This window comes from Python bivittatus, unplaced genomic scaffold (genome assembly GCF_059951505.1).
Source record: "Python bivittatus isolate LINGU-HERP-01145 unplaced genomic scaffold, Pbiv_v1 ctg000580_np1212, whole genome shotgun sequence".
Lineage (NCBI taxonomy): Eukaryota > Metazoa > Chordata > Lepidosauria > Squamata > Pythonidae > Python > Python bivittatus.
The window spans coordinates 10,140,992-10,168,092 of record NW_028277087.1 but is presented as its reverse complement, the minus strand read 5'-3'; the positions used below and the strand labels follow the sequence as shown (position 1 = coordinate 10,168,092).

At 44.6% G+C, this 27,101-nt stretch overlaps 1 protein-coding gene across 3 annotated transcripts in view; it reads right to left on the bottom strand.

The window, feature by feature from the left end:
• Nucleotides 1–21,273, bottom strand: part of PDE4C (phosphodiesterase 4C) — a 45,658-nt gene extending 24,385 nt beyond the window's left edge. Inside the window, exons 1-7 of one of the 3 annotated variants that reach the window (XM_025169342.2) lie at nt 20,587–20,685; nt 20,088–20,212; nt 8,998–9,189; nt 8,281–8,317; nt 7,060–7,133; nt 4,709–4,761; nt 1,957–2,069 (exon numbers count right to left, since the gene is read on the bottom strand). In XM_025169342.2, the coding sequence (XP_025025110.1) occupies nt 1,957–2,069; nt 4,709–4,761; nt 7,060–7,133; nt 8,281–8,317; nt 8,998–9,189; nt 20,088–20,212; nt 20,587–20,589 (597 nt within the window). In that variant the 5' untranslated portion in view covers nt 20,590–20,685. Of the gene's footprint in view, nt 1–1,956; nt 2,070–4,708; nt 4,762–7,059; nt 7,134–8,280; nt 8,318–8,997; nt 9,190–20,087 lie in introns of all 3 variants that reach the window. The other 2 variants (XM_088149557.1, XM_025169341.2) reach the window with 2 other exon arrangements.
• Nucleotides 21,274–27,101: the final 5,828 nt, after the last annotated feature.

Genomic DNA, 27,101 nt, shown 5'->3' with positions numbered 1-27,101 from the left:
GGCAAAACCCCTTTCCTGCACCCCTTGCTGGAGAGATTTGCCAAGAGTTACAAGAAACATTTGCATTGGGGAGTCCCCGCTTACCTTGATGCTGCTGCCCCAGAATGCGAACAACGAAGTGCTGGCGTCAGGCATCGCAACGCCAAAAGTGCCAGCTTGTGTGCGAGCCCACCCTTCTCTCTGAGGCGCCCTAGTCAGACCACGGATACTCCTACACAGGGGCCTGAACCTGCTGTCCCGAGCTCTACAACAAGGAGCCCAGGACTTGTCTGCAACGCTGAGAGTCAGGACAGAAGGTGAGGAGGGGGACGAAGTCCCCCTGCATCACTGCCGAAGAAAGGTTCTTCCATGGATGTACCAAGGCTGCTCCAGCATCAGGTACCTCTCCTTTCTGCTGCCATCCAATCAGAAGCCACAGCCACAGAGGCTGGAGCCAGCTCGGCTCTCTGATTGGCTGGCGGAGCCTCTGAGGAAGGCGATTTGCTTTAACCCCGATGGTGCCCAGGCACAACAGAGCATGGAAGTTGTTTCCAAAAACTCTGTTTAGCAACAGCCAAGGTTTTCAGAGAGATTGGGGAAGAGGAACGCTGGGAGATAATCCCCTCCCCCACTTCACTTTCTTCAAGAAAACCATTGACAACTGGGGAGAATAGTCTTCCTAGGGTGAACAAAGGCTGTAGAGGGCTCTTTTTTTTTTTTTTTTGGTAAAGAGAGCTCACAGTGGAGGGAAGCCTGATCTTTTTCAGATTCTCAAAGTGGCAAGGGGAGAACACTTATTTGAACTTCTCCCTGCCTTCCTGCCATAGACAGGCTGAGTTGGCACATCTTAGGCTAAAATGGAATTGAGTAGCTTGGTGTTGTCTGGTCAATGAACCAGGCCATTGTATTAAGCCATCATATAGTTGGTTTGGGCATTGCACGTTATATAAGCGTTGCAAATGTGTTTTATTATCCCATTCTTATGGTTTGATGTGTTCCCCAATACAGACCATCTTTTTCACTGGGTTCCAGCTCAGTATATCTTTTTTTCTCCATTATTTTTGGTCCATGGAAGCCAGTGGACCAGAAAGCAGGAATATATAAAAATGGAAACAACTAACTTATTTTATTGCCTTGAATGAAAAGTAGCCAGCCATCTCAGCATTTTGAATACGGAACCATACTTTTATTTTCCCCCAACTGTCTCCTCTGACATCTTTCTGCTGAAATACGTAAAAGTTATTTATAGCAGTTGCTTCTGATCCCTTATGACTGATATCATGGTTTGTTTATTTGTTTGACTGGTCAACTAAGGCTGCCCTTCAGGAAGTTCTGTAATGCTTTTCTTCAGAGGGAAGAATAAAGTGGACTGTGGGGAGAGGCGCTGTCTGATGGCCACTGACCCAGAGCAGCCCTTCCACAACTCTCTAGTTCAGTGTTTCTCAACCTTAGCAACTCTAAAATGTGTGGACTTCAACATCCAGAATGGCTGGCTAGGGAATTCTGGGAGTTGAAGTCCACATGTCTTAGAGTTGCCAAGGTTGCGAAACACTGCTCTAGTTGGAACAGCACAGGGATATATCTTGGGGAGAGGTGCACTGGACAAACAAGAGTTGCAGACTTCTAGAATAACACAAAACTGCTTTGCAACGGCAAAGGTAGCTTGTGGCCCTGTTGTAAGCAGTAACCCCACTTCTCAGCCTTCAGCTCTTCCCCAAATTTTAACCTGCTTCAAGTCAAAACTCTGCAGCTGAGTTTCCATAATTCATTCCTGCATAATTTCCTTGGCTTCTTCTTTTCCTGCAACACCTTATGCCATTTTTTAAAAAAGAAACAAGTCCATGGCCATGACACCAATGATCAGCTCTCTGCCAAAAGGGAAACTGATACCCAAGGCTGGCAGTGGTCCAGAAAAAGAGAGAAGGAGGGGGCTTCCTACCTTTGGAGTTGAATCTCAACCTGTGTTGAATGTCTTACCTTGTTGGAAGCCATCTCACTGACTGAATGACGTGTTTGCAAGGTCTCCAGCTGATCCAGGCACCAGTCTAACTCTTCCAAGGTCTCGATAGCCAATTTTTGGTAGGCATCCTCTGTGAAATGCAAAGCACATCACTGAAAATGCCAGTCTGGAAGGCATATCCGTGCCACCTTAGGCGCTGTTGAGTCTCCACACCCACTGAAAATTAGATTCAGAATGGCCAGAGACCTGGGTAACCCTAGGTGGAAACCACAGTGGTACATTCTAAAAACTGGTTGTAGTTTGAAAAAAATGGGCCAACTTTTTTTTTTTTTACTTTTCACATGTGTCATCCTCTGAGAACTACCAAGGTAGAGGCTGAGTATCATTAAAGCATAATAACATTGCAAGCAAGGTTAAAGAAAATGGGATAATATTTTATTGTTATCAAAGATCCCAGTTGGAATGTTTGGAATCAGCTGGGAAGCAAATCCAGAATAAACAGAACAGGATCATTTGATTCCAGAATATTGCATTAGCCTCTTTGGGGAACAAGATGCTGGTCCATGTGGGATTGCCAGAAAAATTATTAATGATTTATAAGAGAGTTGCTGCAACATAAATAAATGCTCTTATCTCAGACCATTTCCTTAAGAGTTGCAATGCTAATATTTTAATTTGTTTTCGGGATTTTTTTGTTAGTATTCTCTTTTATTCTGTAATTTTATTCTATAATAATTTGAAACAGCTGTTTGGACATTGTTTGATTGCCTGCTGGAAAGTAGCTTGCATATATTTTAAATGGCTAGAGTAGTGTTTCTTAACCTGAGCAACTTTGGCTGGGGAATTCTGGGAGATGAAGTCTATACTTCTCAAAGTTGCTGAGGTGAGAAACACTTCTTGGGCTAGAGAAATAAGACAGATAGTCTTTACTTTCAAGTAGCTTACAATCTATGTTTCAACCTTTCCTGGGCTCATGCCTTATAGAAAGCTAAGTTTAATTTGTTTTTGCCTTGATATGCAAGCCCATCCGTAGTAGCTTGGCATTATCTGTGAACCAAGGGGCTATGGTTTATTCAATACATCACGATCAACAAAATCCTGAATTTTAGGACAAGATCTTGGCTTTAGGCTGTCCTGGCATGATGTGAGTAATGGGTGAAAAGCCAAAGAGGCAAGGCAAGGAAGCAAAGGCAAGAAGAGAAAGGAAGAGCGGAATAATTTGTTGTACGCCGCTCAGGGTCATTTGTTTTGTGAGATGGATGACTATATAAATTTGACAAATAAATAAATAAATAAGGAGATAATAGAGGATTTCCTCCCTGCCATTCTGGGACTTTTGAACGCCACAGCCTAGGAATCGTGCTAAAGACTGCTCGGCCATAGCGTGGGTATGTAAGCTGCCTCCCCCTCACATTAACCTATCTCACTGGGAGCCATCCAACTCCCCCCCCCATTTGCTGCAGCATGTGCCTCTGTTGCAGCCCCTGGCTTCTGTCAGACAAGCCCACAGTGGTCGATATATGCTCCTGATATCGCCAGCCTTGTGGAAGGAACCCATTTGCCTGATGCCAGGGGTTGGCCAAAGGTTTAGCAGAATGCAGGAGAGAGGTGGTTCAGGTTGCCCCGAGGCAGGAAAGGAAGGGCTGCCCATCAGAAGGGCCTGGCTGTGGTGGGGCTGCAGAGACCAGCTGAAAGAGAGTGTTTTGAATAATGGAACAACTGACGTCAATTGGAGACATTCCACCCGCCGCAGAGGTGGCATGAAACAGAGCCAGAGAAGGAGGGGGCAGGGAGAGGGCAGCCCGGAGCAAACACAGACTGCAGAGGCTGAAGGGGGTGTGGCGGTTAGAGGTGGGAGGGCGAGTGCCCCATCATGGGCAAGGCAGGCCCCCGGAGGCTCTCGTCAGAATCACCAGCAGTGGGCCTCAGCACCACCCTCACGCACGGTGCATGAAAAGGAGCCGGTATCACCAGTACCCCCCCCCCCGCCAGCTTTTCTCTTTAGGCAGAAGAAACCTTTTTTTCTTTCCACAGCTTCAGTACAGTTGGCTGCTGACACTGCATAGACACGAGCTATGAGGAGCCCACCAACTATCGGATTCGAACTTCTGTGCCACAAATTCACTTGGAAAAGGGCAAATGATGCAAAGATATTCAGAAATGGGAAAGAGTGAAGCGCGGGGGGGGGGGGGCGGGGGACAGGAAACAACTAAAGCGGGACGTGAGAGAGGTTGATAAAATCCTGCAGGAACATAGAGGCCGGGTTGTTTTTTCTTCACATCTCACAAAAAATGGCGTCCACAGGTCCTCCAATTTAACAAGTTAACCCCCCCCCCAAAAAACCCCTCTTTTTTACACAAAGCTTAGCTTGTGGAACTCTTTGCCACCAAATGTGGCAATGGCTAACAGGAGAGGAGAATTTGACAAATTCAGCAGGAAAGGTCTGTTAATGGTCGTAAAGCCCTGAAGCCTGAATGAGGCTTCCATTGTCAGAGGTAGTCTAGCTCTGAATGCCAGTTACTGGGAATAACCACAGGAATGAGCTCTGGCCTGTGCATCTCTTTTGCAGGCTTTGTGGAAAGATCTGACTGGCCTCTCTTGAAATCCAGATGCTGAATGATGCAGACCTTGGATCCAAATCAGCTGATTTGCTTTTATAAGCTTATGAGCTTTCCAGTTTGTAATATGGGCCACCTCACAAGAATGGTCACATTACCTCAGAGAGAGTATTTTGAAAAAAGCAACCCAAAGACAGGTGAGAGGGTTTACCTGATAGATTGACCTTAGATGCGGAGGGGGGATTGATGGACCCAGACGCTCTCCTGCAAAATACAGCATAAAGTTAAGCTTCCGTGAACCCCTGCCGCCCTATGGGGCTGGTGCTGGAGAGAGGGGAGAAACCCCTCAACAAGCTATTCACTCATGAGCTCATCCCCCTCATGTAGGATACCGTATGGTTACCTGCGTGCAAATTATAATTGAACCATAAGTTGTAAATTAAAGAAGACTGCCTTTCTAAGCAAATTTACTTGAAAATTAGCTCTGCCAATATGCCAAGAGGTTGTACTTCAAAGAAGTACAGTTAAGATGCGAGCAATAATGTGAAATGTATCACTCCTTCTCTTTCAGAAATCTAGAACAAAGGTGGCTCTCACACAGTTACGTTCCCCCCACTGGTCAAAAGAGGCAAGATGGCAGACATGGTACCACAAGGCCAGCTCCATCCCTTTACCCCTTCAACCACATCATTGCAGTTACCAACTTCACTTTTTTGACCCCTTCCTGCAGACACCCCTGCTGCATCGTGGCCTTGCGTCTGCCATCTTACCTCTTTGGACATCTGCTGTGGACCCTGCTGCTCTCGCCCTAGAAATGGGCTTCCCCTCATTCTCTCCTTCTGTTTCTTGTTATGTTATCTTGCTTCTTCTTGTTATCTGCTTAGAGGTGCACAACTCAGCGCCCTGGGACACTGAGGACGTGGTTTCCTGGCTGCATTAACCAGCATTCCTCCCATCCTTGAATCAGCAGAAAAGTATGCCAACAGGTAAGCTTCGCTGTGCCTGAGCAACCAGGCTGGGGAGAGATGCTGCCCAGGGCAGCCGCAGGGCAGTGACTGGTGGATTCCCTGGCTTCCTTTCCTGTCCCATTCTGTGTCCCTGCCCAGGGGAAAAACAATCACCAATCGCTCTCCATAACATGTGGCCTGATGGCGCAAGGTTGAGGAACTCCAGCATGTGCCTGAAATGGAGGGTTTAACCACTTTTCAAGTTGCCTAAGTGAACCTTGATTGTTGGTCTTTGGATGCCAGCTCATCCACTTCCAGCTGACAGGTTGGTTGGTGGTCATAGAAGGGGGTAGGGTCGACCAGAAGAGAGCTCACTCCCTTTCCCATCACACTGCAATCCTCATATGCGCCCCTGACTAGATATGCTTTTTTTGTTTGTTTTCTTGACACGGGATATCAGTCTTCTGGAGAACGATATGTTCGTGTCAACGGTCATATTTTTTGGTGAGGGGGAGGGAGGAAAAACATCACAGCCTGTCAGTTGGGATGAGCTCACAGCTACATCAGTGGAGCTCCCTTCTGCATCATCCTGCACCTCTCCAACATCCCAGCAATCAGTCAACTGTTAGTGGTGTTTGTTTGTTTAACTTGGGAATAGTCTTCTGGGAAATCAGTATTCCCACGGAAGAAAGTGAACTTGCTCTTTCACTTTTTCACAGTGCAGTAATCATATTAAAGATGGAGCTTGCAACTGGTAGCACCCACAGAACAGGCAAAATTGCATTACAGCAGCCCAGATTGTGGTACCCCCCCCCAAAAAATAATAAAACTGGTAGAAGAATGACCATGCAAATCCCGCACTTGTTAGGGCCAGCAAAAAAACTGTAATATGGTTATTGGGGATATAATCAATGACACATCTCTTCCCTTGTTTAAGTTGACCAGCAGTTCTTTTTTATACACACAAGTCTATTAGTCATTGACAAGACTGCTAAGCATATGTCTAAAGCCAGGGTTACCAATCTTCCAGCAGACTGGCAGACCCACATACATAAAAAGCAGCCATTGGGGGTTACGTGGGCAGATGCCTCTCTGGAAGCCAAGTGTCCAAAGTCTCTTGCAATTGAAGCCAAAATGGTCACAGAGGGCAGTGCCCAGCAACAGGACGGGTGTGAGTATGTGTGGCTGCATCAATCTTAAGTAGTCAATAGAAGCTCAGCAGACCCAAGTTCTGGACTGCACTATCATCAATAACATCATCAAGGCAAGCAGATTGTCTGCACCATAAGATTTTATCAGGAGAATGGAGAAAACACCACTGTAACAGTGGAACAACTGCTATTTCTGCAGCAGACAGGGGATGTCATGAGGACATGGTCTTTAAATATGGTACTCAAGGCATCTTTCTACACAATAAGCAAGACAGAAGAATGAATCCCCAGAGATAAAGCAGAGGTAAAGCCTTCTGTGTCCACTTTTGCTTTACCAAACCATCATGCAGACTGATTGAATGCCAAAGGGGAGCACAGTTTTGCCAAAACAAAAAACAAAAAACATCCTTTAATAGCTCAGCCCCACATGACTCCTTCATTCCCCACCTGAACCTCTCACTCACTTGTTGCAGACATGTTCCCGCAGATGGGTTAAGACAGCAAAGTTGCTGCGAACTGTCCTCAGGCTGGCCAGGACCTGGGAGTGGGGAAGAAGGACATCCCTTAGAATCAACTGTATAGTGGCTCTTGCTCTCACATGAATACTCACTGGATTTGCATAATATACTTTTCAGTTATTGAATTAACCCACTTTCTGGATTTGCCTCCTACAGTGAACCATAAATGAAACAAAAGATTAAGCTTACACTAGACTGGGCCACAAAATTAGCCATGGTTAAAATTAACCAAGTATAGCAGGTTCTATGCTCTTTAACTGACCTGGTTATACAATCCTGGCTCAAACAGGATGTAAACACCCAGCAGCACCTCCCTTCATATAACTTTTCCCTATAAAATACCTGAATGAAGAATGAAACCCTTTTCCTCCTGCAGAATACTGTTAGGTAAGAGCAGCGAGATGTCCCAAAGGAGGGATGTGGGAGGCCCAAACTGTATATGTAGGGTATGTGTGTTAAGGGCAGCATGAAGGTCAATATCTTTATATAGGGAGAAAAATGATATAAAGGGGATACAGAGCAGAAGCTTGAAAACCTATGCATAGCATGGTGGAAGCAGAGAGATTCATTATTTTTGCACTTTTATATACTTGGAGGTGGGGGTGGGTAAGGAAGAGTAGCAAATGCAGGACAGAGAAAAAAACAATTATGCAGCATTAATTCCCAGAATATCTTGCTGTGATATGTGACTGTGGCCACCAAGTCAAATGGCTTTTAGAAAGAGTTCAAAAAATAATTAAAGGTAAGGAAGGGTCTACTGACTTAGGGAGGACCAGCATACAATGGTTACCACTTTACTGTACTTATCAGCTTCCATGAGGGACAACCATCCCCAACCTGATGCTTTCTAGAGATATGAGACTACAATTCACAGCAATAGTGACTTGGAGGGCATCAGGCCATGCCCTTAACACAGTGTTTCTCAATCTTGGCAACTTTAAGATATGTGGACTTAAACGTAAGCTGGTTGGGGAATTCTGGGAGTTGAAGTCCACATATCTTAAAGTTGCCAAGGTTGAGAAACACTGCCTAACACATCAGGTTGGGGAAAGCTGCATCAGGGACATATCTTGTTCTGGTTCTGAAAATGTTCTTAACCAAGCTTAGGGGCACAGCCAGCCTACATTGGCAAGTGCTGACCACTTCCAGCCCCAGAGAGAGGCATACCTGTGCAAAAGGAGTAACGATCAAGTCTTCTCCATGCCTGCAAGGGGAGAAGAGAAGGATGTTAATGGCTACAAAGCCCAAATAGTGGGCAAATTTCTGAACACAGCATGAAGTGGCATACTGAGTGCCCTATCAAGATTATGTTCCTGTCCTCAGCTAACCTGGAGTAACTGCACTGGAATATAGCTGGCCTTGGGAGTTTCTTTCCACACTGTGGTGTACCGTTCAATATATCCCAGTTGAAAACAGCAACCTGTTTGGACTATTGCAAGGATCAGAACCTGCAATGTACCTGTTTCATAAGACTGTGTCCCACTGCCCTGTGTGGAATCCATTAAGCCTGACAAGGGCTTGTTCTCAAACAGAAAAGCTGAAGAATGGGAAGCTGAGGATGGTTGTTCTAGCTCCAAATTCATCTGAAGAAACAGAATTCTTTTTCTGCAATATTTCTTTAATCCCAGCCAGACTGATAACTACTCTCATGGCAGCCAGACTGCAAATGTCCCAAGACACAGTGTTGTCCCCAGGAGACAAGCTGATCAGTGTGGTTGGTTTACAGTCAGAAGAGGAGCACCCAGAAATTCCATGTAACACAGGATATCAAAGGTGGAAAAGAAAGAAGTGGGCTTCTGTGCCTTGCACTTTCTGCTAGCAAGAGACAGGAAATGCATCAGAATTACCCATGTGCTTGACAAAATCCTTGCCCTCTTTGCTTACATGTCACTGCTGACAGACGAATTGCGGGACATGGCTTTGGGGGAGAGGTCATAGTCGCTATCCGATCGGTAGAGGAAGGACTCCCGACGTTGACTGTGGGGGGTTGTGCCTTGTAAAACAAGTCCCAGACCCAGATTGGCCTGGGAATCAAGGGGACTTCGTCCTGGAGAGAAGCCATTCTCGACATCAAAGCTGTAGAAAGACAAAAGAGAAGGCCAGAATGTAAAGCAATTGCTTCATCTGAACACAGCAAGCATCTTGTTGCTTTTTGGTGCTCCACCAGTCTTTTCCTACTGAGAGGTACATTTTATTTTGAAGGAACATGGCAGTCATGGCTCATAGTAGACCAAGCCTTCAATGCGATTAAAAACCGCTCCCATAACTGCAAACACAGATACATATGCATACACCCCACTTCTGAGCAATGAGGAAGTTCAGGAATTGGCTAAGGTTCAATTCCTGGAAGGAAGTCCTTAGAGCTGATGAGCTTTACAGTCATACACAGGCTGACTATAGGTTCATAGTGCTTACCCTTTAGCAGATATTTGGTACCTATAAGATTTTGAGAGGAACAGTTAATGCCCTGAAATTTAATGGAGAAAACCAAATCTACTGTCTTTTCTCCAGCTCCAGCTTAGCCTGAGTTTGGTTATGTACTCAGGGATCCCCTTGACAAATGAGGAGGAACAGAAGTTGCTGGTGCTCATTACCTAAGGCAGGGATTCTCAAACAGTGGGTCATGACCCCCTGGGAGTTTCAGCAGTTTAAAGGGAAGGTTAAAACATTTCTTAAGCTATCAGGCTTGTGCAGGCAAAGTGGGAAGCAAAACTCTGAGTGACTTTTAGGAAGTAGCTAAACCTGTCCATCAAAAACATGCACCAGTCACAGCAGTTTCATTCATTCGTTCGTTCATTCATTCATTCATTCATTCATTCATTCATTTTGTATGGCCACCGCTTGACCTTTGACTCTGGGCAACAAAAAGCAAGTTAGAATCAACAATAAAACATCAACAAAACTGAAACATATTGTGCCTGGGGAAGCACACATATCCATAGCAATAACCCCCTAAAATCTATTACTTAGTTTTATTCAGGAGAGGGATCACACAAAATCATTTATCATCTTAGAGGACAGCAGGACTACAAAGCTTGTGAATCCCTGACCAAAGGCAATCCCAGCACCGAATCAACTGCTGTTTTGCCAAGTTTTAAAAAGCCTTTGCTCAGGACATCCATTGCTTAACCTACCAATCAGATTCATGTTTCCTGCTAAGCCAGAATGTGTCGTTTGCTTTCAGCATATGGTGGTATGGACTAAACTATTGTGGCAAGCCTGGAGATCAGGTATGCAGGGAGATTTCCTTTTCTGCTAGGGAGAAAAACTGTTTGTCTTTTATAACAATAGAAGAAGCTAAGTGCTGAGACTAGGAAAAGAAGAAAAGTAACATCTTCCTGAACTCCTGATAAAGGAAAATCCACAAGAACCTGGAAAAAGTCCAAGCAGCCTCTAGCCTCAGGCATTAGATGATCCTAAGAAATAGGTGACAAGTCTAGTTGGAATTACACATTAAGTTTCATTTCTGTTACTGTAACAGTATTAAAGTCTAATATTTTGTCTCTTGTACTGATGTCCTTTGTACAAACTCAGTAATTTGTGTGTTCCATGCAATTTGCAATCTCTTTAGAGCAGAACTACCTCTATATTAGGAGCAGATCAATTTTATGGTCTGCCCAAAGCCTTATATTTTCCTTTAAAGTTGTCTATGGGAGTTCCTTTCCAGTTGCTGAGATTTGAACAGCTCTATATTTTTAGCTCTTTTGCCAATATTTTTGCACGTATATAAAGCTAAAAAGGGATTCTTTACATTCACCTTTTTTTTAAAATAAAATTTGATTTTATTTCTCTCTTGTGAGATTGGTTCATCTCCCAAAGGAGAGACAGAAAGAAGATTGATTCTTCTAGCACAACACTGGAGGACCAGAATGTGGTGCTATTGACTTTATTTCATTTTGTTTTCCTTTTAATTTGCCAATAAAGCAACAAAGGTTTCAAGAGTCATCTTTGTCTCACATACCTGGTATTAGGAGGAGAATGAAAGGTGAGGAGCCTTCCTGGAAGATACTGTAGGTAATGACAGCAGTAACTATCACCAAGGCAGGAGGCAGAGTTAGGGTGTGTAAATCCAGAGGGCTTCTGGGACAGTAGTTTTGAGACCAGTAATTATTCACCCTATAGGCTTAGTGTGCCACTACATGGTGGTATGAGATGCATGGGAAGCATATTAAAAATTAGAGTTCATTGTTTGGAAGTTTTTTTAAAAGGACGTTGCTGTTTATGCCTGTGTCACATAGGTAGGCAAACTTGTTTTCTGTTCCCCCCCCCCCCACTTCTTTTTCTACATTCTTTTTATTAGGGAATATTGGGGTTTGCAGACCAAGAAATTATTTTTTAATTTTAGTTTCTGGGTTTGATAGGTTAGCTAGGTTAATAGCTATTAGGGGGCAGAGCTCTCCTCTATGCTAATGTGAAGTTGGAAGACATCTTGGCCTATCAACGTATCAAATTCTGAGATTGTTGAGTCAGAGACTGGTCACCCCATGCGGAGCCATTGACCCACCTGAACAGAAGAGATTGGAAATCAAAGCAGCTACCCAAAGAGATTTAAAAAGAACGGAGCTGGAATTCCAGAGGGAGCAAGATTCTAAAAATTGGAGCTGGAGAGAGAGCACAAGGAGCATGCTCATTACTGAGAGCTGGAGGAGTTGAAGAAGGACTCCCTCCGATCACAACCAACCCAACACTGCTAGCAACTCCAATGGAAAGATACAGATATCCAGAATACAAGCAGAGTGAGGATCCTGACCACTTCCCGGACAATTCTGAAAGCACTTGCCATAACTGAAAGATGGGGGGAAAGTCAATATATGCATTTCCCCCCTCAAATATCTCAGAAAGTGCTGGCTGATTTTGGCTAATCTTCAAAAAGCAAAGCAGGATCTGCTCTGGATGGTACTTGGGAGGGAGACCATCAAGAAATCCCAGGGCTGTAGGCTAGACTGGAACTTTGGTAAAAAAATCTCAGAAGGCGGCAGTGGTATTATTGTCAAGAAACTGCAGGAAGACTCTACTTTTTAGTTTTTCTCCCTGCCCTCTTACATTCCCTACTAAGAACTAAATAAGTGGTTGAAAGCAAAAAACGGGTGCAAGTGTTCTTTATTTTTTTTAAACCCATTCAATCATGTCTGATTCTTGGAGACTGCCTGGACAAATCCTTGCAGTTTTCTTGGCAAGGTTTTTCAGAAGTGGTTTGCCATTGCCTCTTTCCTAGGGCTGAGAGAAAGTGACTGGCCCAAGGTCACCCAGCGGGCTTTGTGCCTAGGCAGGACTAGAACTCATGGTCTCCCAGTTTCTAGCCTGATGCCTTAACCATAACACCAAACTAGCTCTCACAAATGATCATAAGCATGCTGAAAAATATGGATACTTTAAAAGATTAGCCTGAAGGTTACCTCTTGCGTGTGAGTGGGTGGGGAGGGGTAGGGGCTCTGTTTGCCTGATGAATTTAACTCTTTTTGTAAGGTTGGAATGTGTAAACTCGGGACTTCCTTTTCTTTCCAGTTATTCTTCTACTCTACTCATCTCCTTCTTTTGCTGTTTCTTCTAGAAGAAGAGTGGGGAAGGTACATGAATTTATACTTAGATATTTTTATGGACAAGAGTAGCTTGTATGTGAAAGAAGATTTGGTATCTGCAGATGGAGATCATGAATGTCATAAATGGGGCACCTTATGTCACAGGCAGTTCTTAGCTCAACAAACATTATTTCTTTGTCCTGGCTCTTTTTGTAATGTAGTTTCTGGCAGGTATAGTTTTATACATGCACATGTAGGAGCAAATTTCCAAGATTGGTTTCTACTGGAGTTGAACCAGATGGTCCTGTGGATTGGACTAGATAATCCTTGTGGTCCTTTCCAGCTTCACAAGTATGATTCTTTGAGCTGACAAGGGCTGAAGTGGCAGGAGCAGAAGCAAAGAAAACAAGTCTAGACAGGTCCATTATCAAAACATGGCGCAGATGTCTTCTGGATCCAAGGCTGAGAAATGAACAGCAAGAGCTCTGTTATTACCTAAGGTTGGGTGAATGAAATGCAAGATTTAAACCTGAGGGCCTGGTGGCTTTATTCTGCAGTAGCTGCTCTTCATTATTAGGGCTTCTTGTATCTGAAATAAAAGCAACCTATCTATCCAAGCCTTGTCCTAGATTCTTTGGGGCTAGTTCCCAAATGCAAGTTAGAGTTAGTAAACAGAGATTTGCTACCAAGTCCTGGCTGAAGCTCTGACATTATCACTACATTTTGTGGCAATGAGTTCCCTACGTCATTGTGTGAAGGAGAAGCCTTCCACTGAATGACTCACAGTGAGAGAGAAATGCTACTTTCCCCCCACTTTCTCCATACGAGGCATCTCTTTAGAAATATTTTTCATGCAACTTTTACACACGGTTTAGCTGTCCTCCTTCATCCCTGCCCCCCCAAAACCAGTTCTAAGTCTTTAATTCTGTCGAATGCCATAATTGTCTGGACTGGCCCAGCTCACTTGTGCATCTTGGCTCTGGTCCTGTTTCCATGATGCCGTGAGAAAAAAGTGTGTGCCCCACCAGGGAGTAGGAAAAAGAAGGCAGTGGGGAGAGGCTGCATGCCAAGAATCACAGGTGTTATAGACATCATGCATCTGAGGGAACTTCTCACTGAGGACATTTGGAGGTCATCCCATCTGGCCCTGGAATGAATTAGTTCTCCTGAAACTCCAACTTCCTAATGGTATGGGGGAGAGATTAGCATTGCAAAGCAGCCTATGGACTGAGCTGTGAATCAGGGTTTGCCACCACACCTCTTGTCTGCAGCTCACCCCTGCCATGAACTCAACCAGGTGAACACAAGTCAGACCAGCTGCTAATTCCTCAGCCTCACCTTTGCAATAAAAACCAGCCTGTCTGTTTTACAGGGTTTGTGGAAGGGTCATGAGGAGCACACGTACAATGAGTTCTGGAGAAACTCCAGAAAGAGTTTCATATGTGCTGAAAAACCACAGCCGATTAAATAGGGAAGGAGGAAAGGAGGTCATCAAGATGCCATGAGGTTAAAGTCCAGGGAGAATTCTTGTGGCATCTTTGCTCACTTCACAACATTCCTCAGAACCAGTCCCAGGCAGGACAGCATAAAAACATAACAATTATAAGTACCATTTATAAAAACATAAAAGAGCTGTGCTGGATCAGAACTGATATAATTTATCCAGCTTCTCTTCCCTGGCTGGACATATTCAAGCAGGGCTAAGGTCAACAACCCTCTTACTTGCTTGCCACCAAAAAGCTGATATGCAGAGGTAGGCTGCTTCTGAACAGGGAAGTTCTAGTCTTATCAATCATTGCTGATCACTTTGAAGAGACAATTTTTCGTTATCAGTTTATCTGAATCTTTTCTAGGAACACAAGAATTTGCTGGATCAGACTGAAGACCATTTAATCCAGTGCTCTGCTTATCATGAGGATCAACCAGACAGCTCCAGGAAGTGCATTGGCTGGTCATGAAGGGAACAACCTTCCCAGGTAGTTTTCCTCAACAACTGGTGCTCAGAGACAGACTGCTCTGAATACAGAGGTTCCATATTGGCATCATGGGCACTAACACACACACACACACACACACACACACACGTTTTTCTCAGGTCTAAAACAGGAAAAAAAGAAAACCTGGCTAGCTGACATCTTTAGCAACAAGAGATGAAATTACTTCCCATTCTTGTCATTTCAAAAAAGTTCTATGGATTAGTATTATAATTTAGGGACAAGTATTCCTCTTTAACGGTCCTCCAGATGGGTTGGACCGCATTTCCTATCATCTCCAGCTAGCAGTACCTTTCTCCAAAGTTGCACCCTCCAGAAGTGTTGGACTACAACTCCCATCACCCATCCAACTTCATAGCTAAGGATTATAAGTATTGCAGTCCCATATATTTGCACGGCTTATGGTTAGGGAAGGCTACCTTATGATATCATTCAAGCTGAAGATTGAAAAGAGAATGAAAAACTCAGAAACAACCAGAACTTAACAAAGTCACCCCTTTCTTACACGCCATGTCTTTTTGCTCTCCCTCTTTACTGCAGGATTTAACAGCTGCCCTGTTTTTAAAACAACAAAGAGAACTGGCTGTCCAGTTACAACTCTCCTTAGCTTTTTAACATCTTCTATCTACTGGTTTTTTAGAAAGCTTTGTGGAACATAAGTGGCTAAAAGTAGTAGAACTGCAGAGGAAACAATGGCCAGCTTCTCTCCTCTGATAATTAGAGCTTGGGGCTACTCTGCTCTTCTTCCCCAGAAAGATTAGCCCTCCCAAACATCCTCATTCAATGAGAATTGGATAATTTATTAACTTTTCTCCATTTGGGTTCAGGAGAGGAGCTAAAAGCAGTTGACCACAGCTGAAGCATGGCCCCAAACACACTGTCCAGTACACTAAAGGAAGGGTGCTGTGATCCTCCAGATGGTACTGATCTAGATCCCCGATCTTTCTCACTGTTAGCGAGGCTGATCTGGAGTTTAGCAAACTCTGAAGAGCCCCAGTTTCTCTCTTTGCCATGTACTTCCTAAGACATTTTCATTTGATTACAGCTTTGAATGATCAGGGCTTTGGCAACACAGATGCAGTTTGCTCAGAAGCCAGAACCAGACTGCAGAGAGGAGGAGGGTTGGTGGGCCAAAGGACCCCTAAGAGGAGAAGATATCGTTTGAACTAATCTTACTGGGAATATACCCAATGCAGGAATCCCTCTGGAGCAGTGTTTTTCAACCTTGACAACTTTAAGAAGTGTGGACTTCAACTTCCAGAATTCCCCAGCCAGCCATGCTGGCTAGGGAATTCTGGGAGTTGAAGTCCACACATCTTAAAGTCTCCAAGGTTGAGAAACACTCCTTTGGAGGATGTGACAGCATCCTCTTTGAAAGCCACGGATGTGCCTAATCACCAAGAGATTCTGTACAATATATCCAGGTCCCCATATCAACCCCCCATAACCTCCACAGCCTCCCATTCCTATGAAATGCATTTGCGTTAGGAACAATGGGTACCCTTTCAACAGCTTGCTCCAGCTCACGTCAGTGCTGAAGCCCAGCAGGATTAGATAATCAGCCAATTGTTTCTGGAGTACAAGCCTCACTGGATCGTGAATGCCTTTGGGCAGGATGGGGTTGGGGTCTGGGGGAACACTCTGGAGATGCCAGGATATGCTTCAGCCTGGTACCCCACCCCCAAGGATGGGGGACAGATCCTTTTTCCTATCTATTCTGACAGAAGTGACTTTCCAAAAGACTGGGGTTTTTGAATAGACATAATGCAAAAAAAAAAAAAAAAGAAGGAAAAAGAAGAAGAAGAAGAAATGAAAATAACCACTCCATTTAAAACTGGTTGTTGTTTTGTTTCTGGTTCATTTCTCCCAATGGCACAACATGGACAAAGCCTTCATTGTGGATCAAAATCTTCTGAACAATTCATCCTGGTGACTAACCATGAGATGGGGCTTCCTGCATTGCTCTCTCCACACCGAAATGTCAGACCCGGTTCCTGTATGAATGAGTCCGGATGACGGCTGCATTGGGCCCTGGCTTCTGACTGCCATGAACAGAAATGTTTTTGCCCTCCCTGCCCCTCCCAGGCTCTCCTAGTTTCAGAACAGCAGCACATGGGGATCAGCTGGTATCAAGAAAAACACACTCTGCTCATGTTCAGGAGAGTGGCTGCTTTCTTCTCTGTGACCACTTCAGATTTCAGGGATCTGCAGTCTTGTTGAAACCCAGCTCAATGAAAAAGGGAAGAGTGGAAAAGATAAAGAGGAGGAAACCAATAAGGACTTGCTTGCTCTCAGAAACATGACATCGCCTGGCACAATGTGCTTTTAACTTGGCTGCTGTTCATCAGAGCAGAGTGATGGGATCAAACCAGAAATTCTGCCTAATCCAGGATCTTGTTGCTAACCCTGGCAGTGTCTCGTACTATGCCCAACCAGATGCCTCTTGGGAAGCTAACAAGCAGGAGGCAGAGAATAGTCACTTATTATGTCTTAATAATAATTATTGGACATAACTGTGAGAAGTACCCCGTGCTGCTTGAGGCCAAGCAACAATTTCCCCTTCTCCACTTCAAAGCACCTAATACCCAAGGCCATTTGAGCACCTGAGACTGAAAAATCCCATAAATATGCTTCTTCCTACTGTGAAAAAAACCAAGACAAGCAATGCTAAAATAAATAGCCCTTTGCTGCCTGATAGTGAAAGTCTGCTGAGCGAAGGCAGGCAAAGGTAGACTTTTTCAATACATGGAGGCTCCATTTCACTAACACAAGAGTTTTCAAAGGCCCCCTTGGACTGGCTCCACGGTTGGCCTAATTCAGTACTGTATTCACTTGCAAACAGTGGGGAGCCCACCGAAGGCAGGAAATCCACAAGCAGGGATGGAAAGAATCAGCCCTGCCCAGTGCTTATCCCTGGAGGTAGACTTCCTCTGGTCATGCAGTTTCCATTTAACCAGGTGGAGACAAACCTGTTTTTCTGAAAATTGTTAGGAAACTCCAGAGGTTTCAGCAGCTCAGGCGTGGGCTTGAAGCCAAAACCAAACACAGGCAGACAAACAAACCAAACGTTACTTCCTAAGCCAAGGGAACCATGAATTAAACAAAGGCAAAATGGCTGTTCTTGAAGTGGCTGATGGAGGGGATATTTCACTAAGAGTGAGCAGGGTCACCTTGCCATCTGTCTGGCACCCAACTTTCTTGCTCTTGGCTGTCTGTGGCTCGGCGTGTGGTGGGAATCCAGCTGCGGTCCCCTGTTGTATAAAGCAGGCCATCGTGCTAACGCCCATATTCACACCACACACTTAGCCAACTTTTTTCTGGGTTCACACAACCCCTAAAATAACCAAATCAGCTGCTAGGTTTGTTCAGCACGCAAGCCTTCGAAAGAAAACTAGGCAAGCTATCTAACCAAGTTAACTATATTGTGAATACACAGGTTTTCTTAACTAAACTGATTAAGGCAGTGTTTCTGAACCTTGGCAAGATGTGTGGACTTCAACTCCCAGAATTCCCCAGCCAGCCATGCTGGCTGGGGAATTCTGGGAGTTGAAGTCCACACATCTTAAAGTTGCCAAGGTTCAGAAACACTGCCTTAAGGGTATTCTGTGAACACAGCCATTGCAGTCCATTTCCTTAGGCACTGCCTGGAGTTCAGCAAGCTTGGGTGAACCCAAGATGTCTCTGGCTTTGACAAATCCAGGTCTAAACTTGCATAGTCTACCAGGGGAACCTTAATGGATCCTTTCCTTTTGCTTGTCCCACTGCCATTTCCTCTTAAAGCCCAAGAATCATGTCCAAATCAAGAGAAATAACAGTTCCACTATGGTCTGCATTGATCCAGCCCCACTTTAAGCGCTGCGAGAAGAAACTGAAGAACTGGGAACGTTTAGCCTTAATCACAGCACACTTGAAATACCTGCAGAAAAAGGCCAAGAAACCTGATCTCTATCATCCCCCCCAAAGAATGATATGGAAGAATAGCTGCAGGAAGATGGGTTCCTGCTGAATGTTAAGAAAAACATTCCTAACAGAAGGGAAACAGTTTGACAGTTGAAGTGTGGAGGCAGCAGCTCTCCCCCCCCCCCCCCCCCCGACTTGACAGGGATGCTTTAATCTGGATCCTCTCACCATGCAGAGAGTTGGACCTTCTGGTCCAGTTGGCGCCTTCCAACACTCTGATTCTAATATTGTGTTCTGGGAATGTGCAAAATATCATGCGATGCTTTGGGAAAGCCAAACCAAAGGGCCGTAACAACTGCAGCAGATGTGTTGAGGTATGTACATGAAAGGAAAACCCATTCCTCATGAGCACAACACAGCAGCTCAGTTCAATCTCCATCCCACTTGCTCACCAGAGGAGGGGGAGCATTTGGCAAATGACCTGTCACCACTTCTGTTTTGTTTTGTTTTGAATTCCACCCCACTTTGTTTGCTTTAATTGTTCCTGACCCCATTGGGGGAGATACTTTCGGAATCTGGAATTTTCCTATAAATAGCTGTTGATGCGGCTGGAAGGGACTTGGCGAGGACAAAATGTGAGTGTGTGGTGTGTGCGAGATGAAGGGAGATGGCTGAATCTCACAATAGACTGAGGTTATCTGTCTCTCCCTTTGGAGACAACGCCCCCCCCTCGAAATGATCAAAGGCAAAAAAGCAATACTATGTTGCCAAGAACCATAAAAATACAAGAAATCACTCTAGTAGATCTAAAATATCCCTTTGTGCCCAGAATAGAGACTTAACAGATTTATTTCCTTACTTAAATGCTGTTTTATTGTTTTGTTTGAGGTGCAAAAAACCCAAACCAAACCTATGGCTTTAAAAGAAAAAGTGCCTGCTGGAAGCTCAGAAGCATGGAAGAAGACCACTGCTCTTTCCCACTGTACGTTCCCAGGTAGAGTGACTCTGCACTGGGAGGCTCCATTTAATAACAAAAGAGTATAAATGACAATCTGAGAGGTCAGATCAAAGATATCTATTTATCCTGCAACTGATTTGCTCTTATGGACAAACAGAGGCCTCTAGCAGACCTTAAGCACTGGCATGCTTTACTTGTCCAGAAAGTTGTAAATGGAATTTAAGAAGAGGGACAATTCTTTCCCTTTCAAGACAAAGAACAGGATGTCTGCTCTCATCCAATACAGAGCCACCTTGCAACCTTTTCCCCTACAGGATGCTTGTGATTGCTTTAAAAGAGGGTGAAACATATCCATGAAGAACAGGTTTTACTCCTAAGTGGAAATTCTTTGTGGAAAACCAGCCTATCTGTGAGTGCTGGAAAACAAAGGGGAGGACTATCACTAGAAAGATTTAATTATCTATCGCTAGAAGGAGAATGTTGGGTTAGATGTTCGTCCCTTTTCAGGCTCATTTTTATGAACCCTGGAGCAGTCACTGAACATGGAGCGCGTACAACAACCCGGGAGAAGTCCTCCCACCCCCCCATCCCAAATCCTCTTACCAAAGTGGGTGGGCCACAGTGAACCGCCGCTGGAGACGAAGATTGGGGTTCATAGTCATTTTCTTGGAGAGGACAGGCGAGTTGCTGGTCTTGGAGGATGGGGAAACTCCTGGGGAGTTGTGCAGCTTGGAGAAGGAGGAGGAGAGCATTCCCACTTACACCACGGCTGCTGTTCCACAGAGGCAGAGAACTCAGGCAAATACCATCTCCCCCCCCACTGCCCTCAAGGCTCTGCAAGAAACCGAGGGTGGTTGCTGGTGGCTGAAAGGGCAAATTAGGCTCTGGAGCCAGAAGCGCCTGCTGCCATGCGAAAACGTGGAACCCACAGAACACCGTCACTGTCACAGAAGGGAGCACGGCTGGGACCCGTCCTCTTTGCAATACGCAAGCCCCCCTCTCCCTGGTTCCTCGGAATCTGTCTTCCTGATGTGCTGGCGCTCGATGTCCAGAGACGCTACTGCCTCTGCAACATTAGATATTCCAGCCCGAAGGAGCTTACCATCTTGACGCCTGACTTGGTGGCCCGTTCAAGGGACCCCAGCCATTATTCCAGCCCAAAGCGAGACACGTACCGCACCATCCCATCCGCCCTGCTCTAGGGAACTTTCTGCTGTCGTCTCACCCCCAGCTGGGAAGCTAAACAAATGGCTTGGCGTGGATCCAGCTGACGGCAGGGCCAAGTTTCTCTCGTCGCTGTCTCCAGCAAGGGTAAGCCAGGGACAAGGGGCAAGAGGCTTGCCCCCATAACTCACCCGCAGCTCCCTCTAGCTACCTCAGATAAATGCTTAGGCCATCCTCAGTGGCCAGCTTATGTCCCCCCTTGGTCAGCCTGAACAAGGCAGAGGAGCCCTTCCAGAAGCTCAGGTGCAAAAAGGCTTGAGTTTATACGGCTACCTCCCAGAGCAGCACAAGTGGTTGGAAACGGCCCCAGTAAACACCAGCAAAAGTGACAATTCCTGCAGGGCATGGTAGGCCTGAAACTTAAACCAGTTATGTCCAAACCTGCCTAGCAGTCCTTGCGCCCTTGCAATGCCGATGCGGTGAGTCCAGTTACACTGACAGTTGATCACCTCTGCCAGCCTGACCCGTGGCCTCAGTGTTCCAAGCCCATCTGGCAAATGTAAACATTTGCTCTGACCTTTTGCTGCTGCTCCAGGCTGCTTGCAAATAGCCGGCTGATACAAGAGCAGCGATGCAAAAGAGCTCCCAGGGATGAAGATGGGACAGCCTAATGCCCCTAGGGAACCTCTTGTAACTCGCTAACTTTGGCACAGTTTGTGTGGCAGGAGGGTGCGTGGGTGGGAGGCCGTGCATGTAATTTGATCTAAGCTATTAGCATATGGCACTTCCCATCTTTTCCAGAACTAACCATTCTGACGGGCAAACAGTTTGCTGAACACTTGGTCAGAGAGAGATCCTTTCAGTTTGGAGACTGCCTACAAAACATGTGATGTGCCACTGAACTAAAAGTAGAAGAGAACAGCTGCAGATTTGTTTCCAGTTGGAGAGATGGATTGCCTCCTGGGACATCTCCCATGGGGCCACGTGGTGTCATTGCCTAGATGGAATCCTTCTCTAGCAGGACTTTTCCACAAACAGTAATGACAGAAGGGAGAGCAAGTTTGGTGTAGTGGTTAAAGGCACCAGGCTAGAAACCAGGAGACTGTGAGTTTTAGTCCTGCCTTAGGAACAAAGGCAGCTGGATGACCTTGGGCAAGTTACCCTCTCACAGTCCTAGGAAGAAGCAACAATGGCAAACCACTTCTGAAAATGTAGTCAAAAAACCTGCAGGGACTTGTCCAGGCAACCACAAGTCAAGGATAACTTGAAGGCACCTCTGCCACCAAATGGTAGACCAATCTCTTTCCTCTTCTCCAAACCGCCTCATTTCTCTGTGCACAGAGAAAACAGTGACTTGGTAGGTCTACCCCACCATGGCCAGATTGTTCTGGTTACAAATTAAGAGAGAAAAATGAGTCTGCCTGTGAAGGAGAAACAGATAGATTCCTGGCGATGGGTTAAGCAAGTGGGTCTTCTCCATGGCCACACTGTTGATCTCTGTGAAGGTGGGGTTTGGGGGAGGGACTTCATTCAGGCCTAAGTGGGTCAGATAGGGAGATTTCACAGGGCATACCTGGCCGGTGGACCCTCAAGGGCTGATGGAAATATTAAGCTATTTTATAAAGAGTCAAACTGTGTCTGTTGGGTCTCCAAATCCAGATCTACCCAGGAACTCTTAAAGGAAAGCTTTTTGGCTGGAATCCTATATTCTGACACATGTAGCCTTGAGTGTGAAGTTGGAAACCCTTTTGGCAAGGCCTTTGACTTGCAAACCAGTCCCAGGAATGTGAAGCAGCAAACAAGGAAGGGATTTGCTAGGATCTGAATCAAAGGAGGGCTGAAACCCAGAGCCTCATAGACCTTTTTCACTGCCTGATCATGTATTGCCCTCTACCAGAGGTAGCTGGCAGAGGTCCAGGCTCGGGGGGGGGGGTGGAGGCAAGACTTGGTGGGGAGGGGGCAAGAGAATGGGATGCCTTGACTAAATTCCCACTTGCTATTGGATTCTTGCTAGGTGATTCTTAAAGGGGACGCGGTGGCGCAGCAGCTTAATGACGCTGAAAGTTGCTGGCCAGAAATGGTCGACGCTTCAGCGGTTCGAGTCCAGCCTTCGCGTTAGCAGGGTGAGCTCCTGTTTCCTCCCCAGTTCCTGTCAACCCAACAGTTAGAAAACTCACGTGAGTAGATAAATGGGTACTCTCACTCCGGTGGGAGGAAAAATGCTGGTGGCGCCTTGCAAAAAGGAGTCGGGAGCAGTTGCTGGTAAGCACAAAAAAAACCTGTGCGTGCCCGAAAAGGGCACGAAGCAATGGAAACCCTGCCTCCTGCGCGCGACAGCTGGGCTCTGCTCTAGGAAGGAGGATCTGGCAAACCACTTCCAAAACACTTGCCTTGAAAACTGCAAGGACTCGTCCAAGCAGTCACTGCAGAGTCGGTAACGACTGAGCGCAGATTAAAAAAAAAAAAAAAAAAGGTGATTCTTGGCTTTAAATGCACCCTTGGTAGAGCTGCTGGACCACCACTTTTACCTGATATTTGGGGAACTCTGAAAATTGGGGGTGACCCAATACATATATGCAGTGGGCAGAAAAGGAATGTCAGATGTCTGAGGGAGCTGGGTTAGATGTGTGTGTTGGGTGGGGGGGAGCTGTCCCACCTCCTGCCAAGTGACTATATAAGGTTATAAAGCAGAAGGAAAAACAAATGACTGGTGTGGAAGCTCACATTTGGGAGGAAGACTGGAAACTTTTTCTGATCTTGGTCTTGATGCTTGATTAGCATTTCCATTTTTTTATAAAGGAGCGTAAGCTGAAAACATTTCACATTTAACAAAGAACCCTTTGCAGATCCTTTGCTTTGCCTCCCCCACTTCTTGAGTAAAGCAATCCATATTTTCTCCTGCCCCTAAAAAGATGCCTTTTCTGGCAGCTTAAAGACAAAGAGATCTAATGGATGGAAGAATCTTTTGTGGATTAAATGGAGGCTCTAATCCACAAGAGCTCCTGGTTCCGAAATTTGCATGCTTAAAATCCCACAAGGCTGTCTCTTGTTTTTGCCAGTTTGAGAGGGGTTCTAGTCCTTAGCAATTTGTATTCTTGGATACACTTAAGTTTCCATTAAAATTATCACAGGCTGTATCTTATATCTGGAGATCTGCCTTATGTGTATAGATGGGGGTGGGGGTGGGGGGAGGAAGAGAGAGAGAGAGCTGCGAAATGAGGATGACATCAATAGGAACACAGGCCAGACTATTTCTCTAGCTCCCCTAACTTATTTATAGTATTTTGACTGGCAGCTGTCCTTCGGACAGAACCTTTTCCTATCTTCTGCTCCCTAAGCATCACTTAATTGGAGATGCCAGAAACAGAAATGCATAAAGGCAGAATTAGGAGAGTTGCACTTAATCCAGAAAATTCATGCCTATGAAAGCTTATGCCACCACGAACCTGTTCAGTTTTCAGGAAGCAGCTGGACTCTTTTTTTGTAGCACCACTAGATGGAAGCAGTTTACCACACCAAAATTCTAAACAACAAGGAGATTTTATTGCAATGAAAACTTGATTTTCCCCACTGCTGAGCTGGAGTGTTTTCCTCCCTTCTCTTAGCTGGCAGAATACTTTACTGGCATGACGTTTGCTGATGCCATTCTTGTCTCAACAGCTTCTCTTCCCTGACCTCTGTCTAAGGTAATGTCTGACAAAGCCGAACCAACCTTACAGATCTTGCAGTTGACCTTGGAGGGTCTCAGAATAAGGAGAAAAACACTGCCTTAACACCAGTCCTGCTAATAATAACTTAAACCTGCTTCACTTACAGACTGGGGATGAGATGAAGGCAACACTAAGGGAAAAAAGCAGCAGAAAAAAGATGTGGCCGGGGCACGTTTGCACCATAGTCAGATGCAAGTACGAACATGGCTCCAATTTGCCGAAGTTACAATGTTCAATGCCTTTTAATTAAAACAGCTGCAGTAATTCATATCATTAGGAATCAAAGAATGTTCAACACATAGCAACTATGTTACTATTGGTCTCCCTTTCATTCATTCATCCATTACTATCCATTATCTTACATTCATTACTATTGGTCTCCCTTTCATTCATTACATCCATCATCCATTACTATCCATTATCTTACATTCATATTTTAAAGTTACTTTAGAAGTTTGGAAAACGTCAAACTGCTTGGCTTTCTGATTCTCTCTTTCCTGAGGATAAATTTGTTCAATATAAGCTGAGATGGTAAAACATTTTTTTAGAGAGTTAAGAGATTGAATTCTGGATGGAGACCCTGTTGAGGCTGAGCATATATTTCAAAAAGATTGCTTGCAAATTCCAATTTCAAGTGAGTCAAGTACAATAATTTTTTTCATAAACTATTGATACCTCATCAGTTAAGACCATTAACAGCATCTGAAGAAGGGTGGAAAAGGTGAGCAAATAACAAGACAATAATAATTCTCTCCCCCAAATAATAATGGGTGGGTGGTCTTACCTCAAAGCTGAAAAGTACAGAAAGAAATGAACACAGAAATGGGCAGAAAATACAAAAGTCTGTAACTACAAGCCTAAAGATTAGCCCATGTTTGAGAGGGTTGTTTGCCTGATGAATGTAACCCTTTCTCTAGTGCCTAAATGGGGCTTCTCTTTCTTTTTCTTCTCTCTGTCCTCCTCCTCTTCCCTTCCCTGTGCTTAAAGCTGTTTTTAAGGTGGCAAAAATTCAGGAGACCCATGAAAGCTTGTGCCTTTTAATAACATTTGTTAGTCAGAAAAGGTGCTACCAGACTCTTTGATTTTCTTCCCAGTGCAATGAACCTTCTTCTCACCCCATCTCCATTCTGTTTTTTCTTCCTTTTTTTTTTTTTGCTGTTTCTGCTGGAATGTGGATTTTTTTTTGTTTTTCAGTGCATGACAAAAATAGCTCAACAAAGTGGCCAAAAATGATACGACTAACGATAATGGGTCATTACAAAATGATACAACTCAATATTATAAAATGATGATCATGGATCATGAATGAAATGATACGACTAATTTCTTTTTAATAACAACTTTATTAATTTTTTTAAAAGAACAGTAAAAACTAACAAAAACTAATATTAAGAAAAAGAAGAAGATGGAGAAGAAAAAGAAAAATGGGAAAAAAGAAAATAGTAAAAATCAAAAGTGCAGAAAAGAAAAGAAAAAGAAATGACAAAAGAAAAGAATTGACTTCTGACCCTCCTTGCAACAGATACAAGTAACAATATACACGAAACTCTTGCTCTAGATTTTACAACATAACTTCCATTATTTCTATTAACCCATATTATTTCTAATCATCAAATCCATACAACATAATTTCATTTTTTTCTGTTTCCTGCAAAAAGTCCAAAAAAGAAATGATAGACTAATGATCATGGATGCTCACCTCAGACTAAACAAATACCAGCAGACCACAGACAACCTCAAGGAGCAACTAGAGCAAACCATGACCCCAAAACACACAAAAATGCTGACAACCACCATCAGTACTGCATCCCTAGGACAAGCTGAAAAAAAGGAAAACAAAACTCCAAACCAAACTGCTCGAGGTAAACCCCAGAAGCAAAAAGGTAGTTGAACTGAATGGGTGGTCAACGTGTCCAGCTTCCCACTGTCCACCACAGAACACAATATCCTTCAGAAAGGCCTCAAGTATAGCATAGACGATGCTACTCAGTTAGAATTCTGTGCAGCCTTAGCAGCAGCATTTAAAACCACAGGACTTTCCACAGAGACCCAAGAAAACATAAGGCAGACCATCATACCACAGACCAGAAGAACAAAGAATCAGAACCAACTCAAAGCAGAGGACAGAGTAGCCCTCAGAAATCTCAAGAAGGACCAAACCATCATCACCCTCCCAGCAAACAAAGGCCAAACCATGGTTATCGTGGATAGATCACTATATATATGAAAAGCCAGAGAATTACTGGAGGACAAAGAAACCTACATCCCAGCAAACACCAACCCAATACAGAAACTAGACAACCTGATCAAGAGAACCCTTGACAACCTAACCAAGAAAGGTCAAATCACAAAAGTAAAACAGTGGCGGATGAAAAGCAGTGAACCCTCCTCCCATGCTTCTATGAACGCCCAAAGCTACACAAGCCCAATATACCTCTCTGTCCAATTGTATCATTATCAGAGACCGCAAAATACAACATAGTGAAAGAACTTACAAAAAAGCTTGGACATCTCACAGAGGGGAGCAACTTTCTATCCTCCCCACTACAATGCCTCCAGAAAATAAAAAACCTAAAAATAGATGAAGATGAAATTATGGTTTCATTCGATGTCACAGCACTCTTTACATCCAGAACTAGCAAAAGAATCAATGGGAACAGTACTACCCAACACACCTGACTTAGCCAAATACACTAAGATTGAAATATCCAGAATCATGGACCTCATCAACCTCTGCCTCACT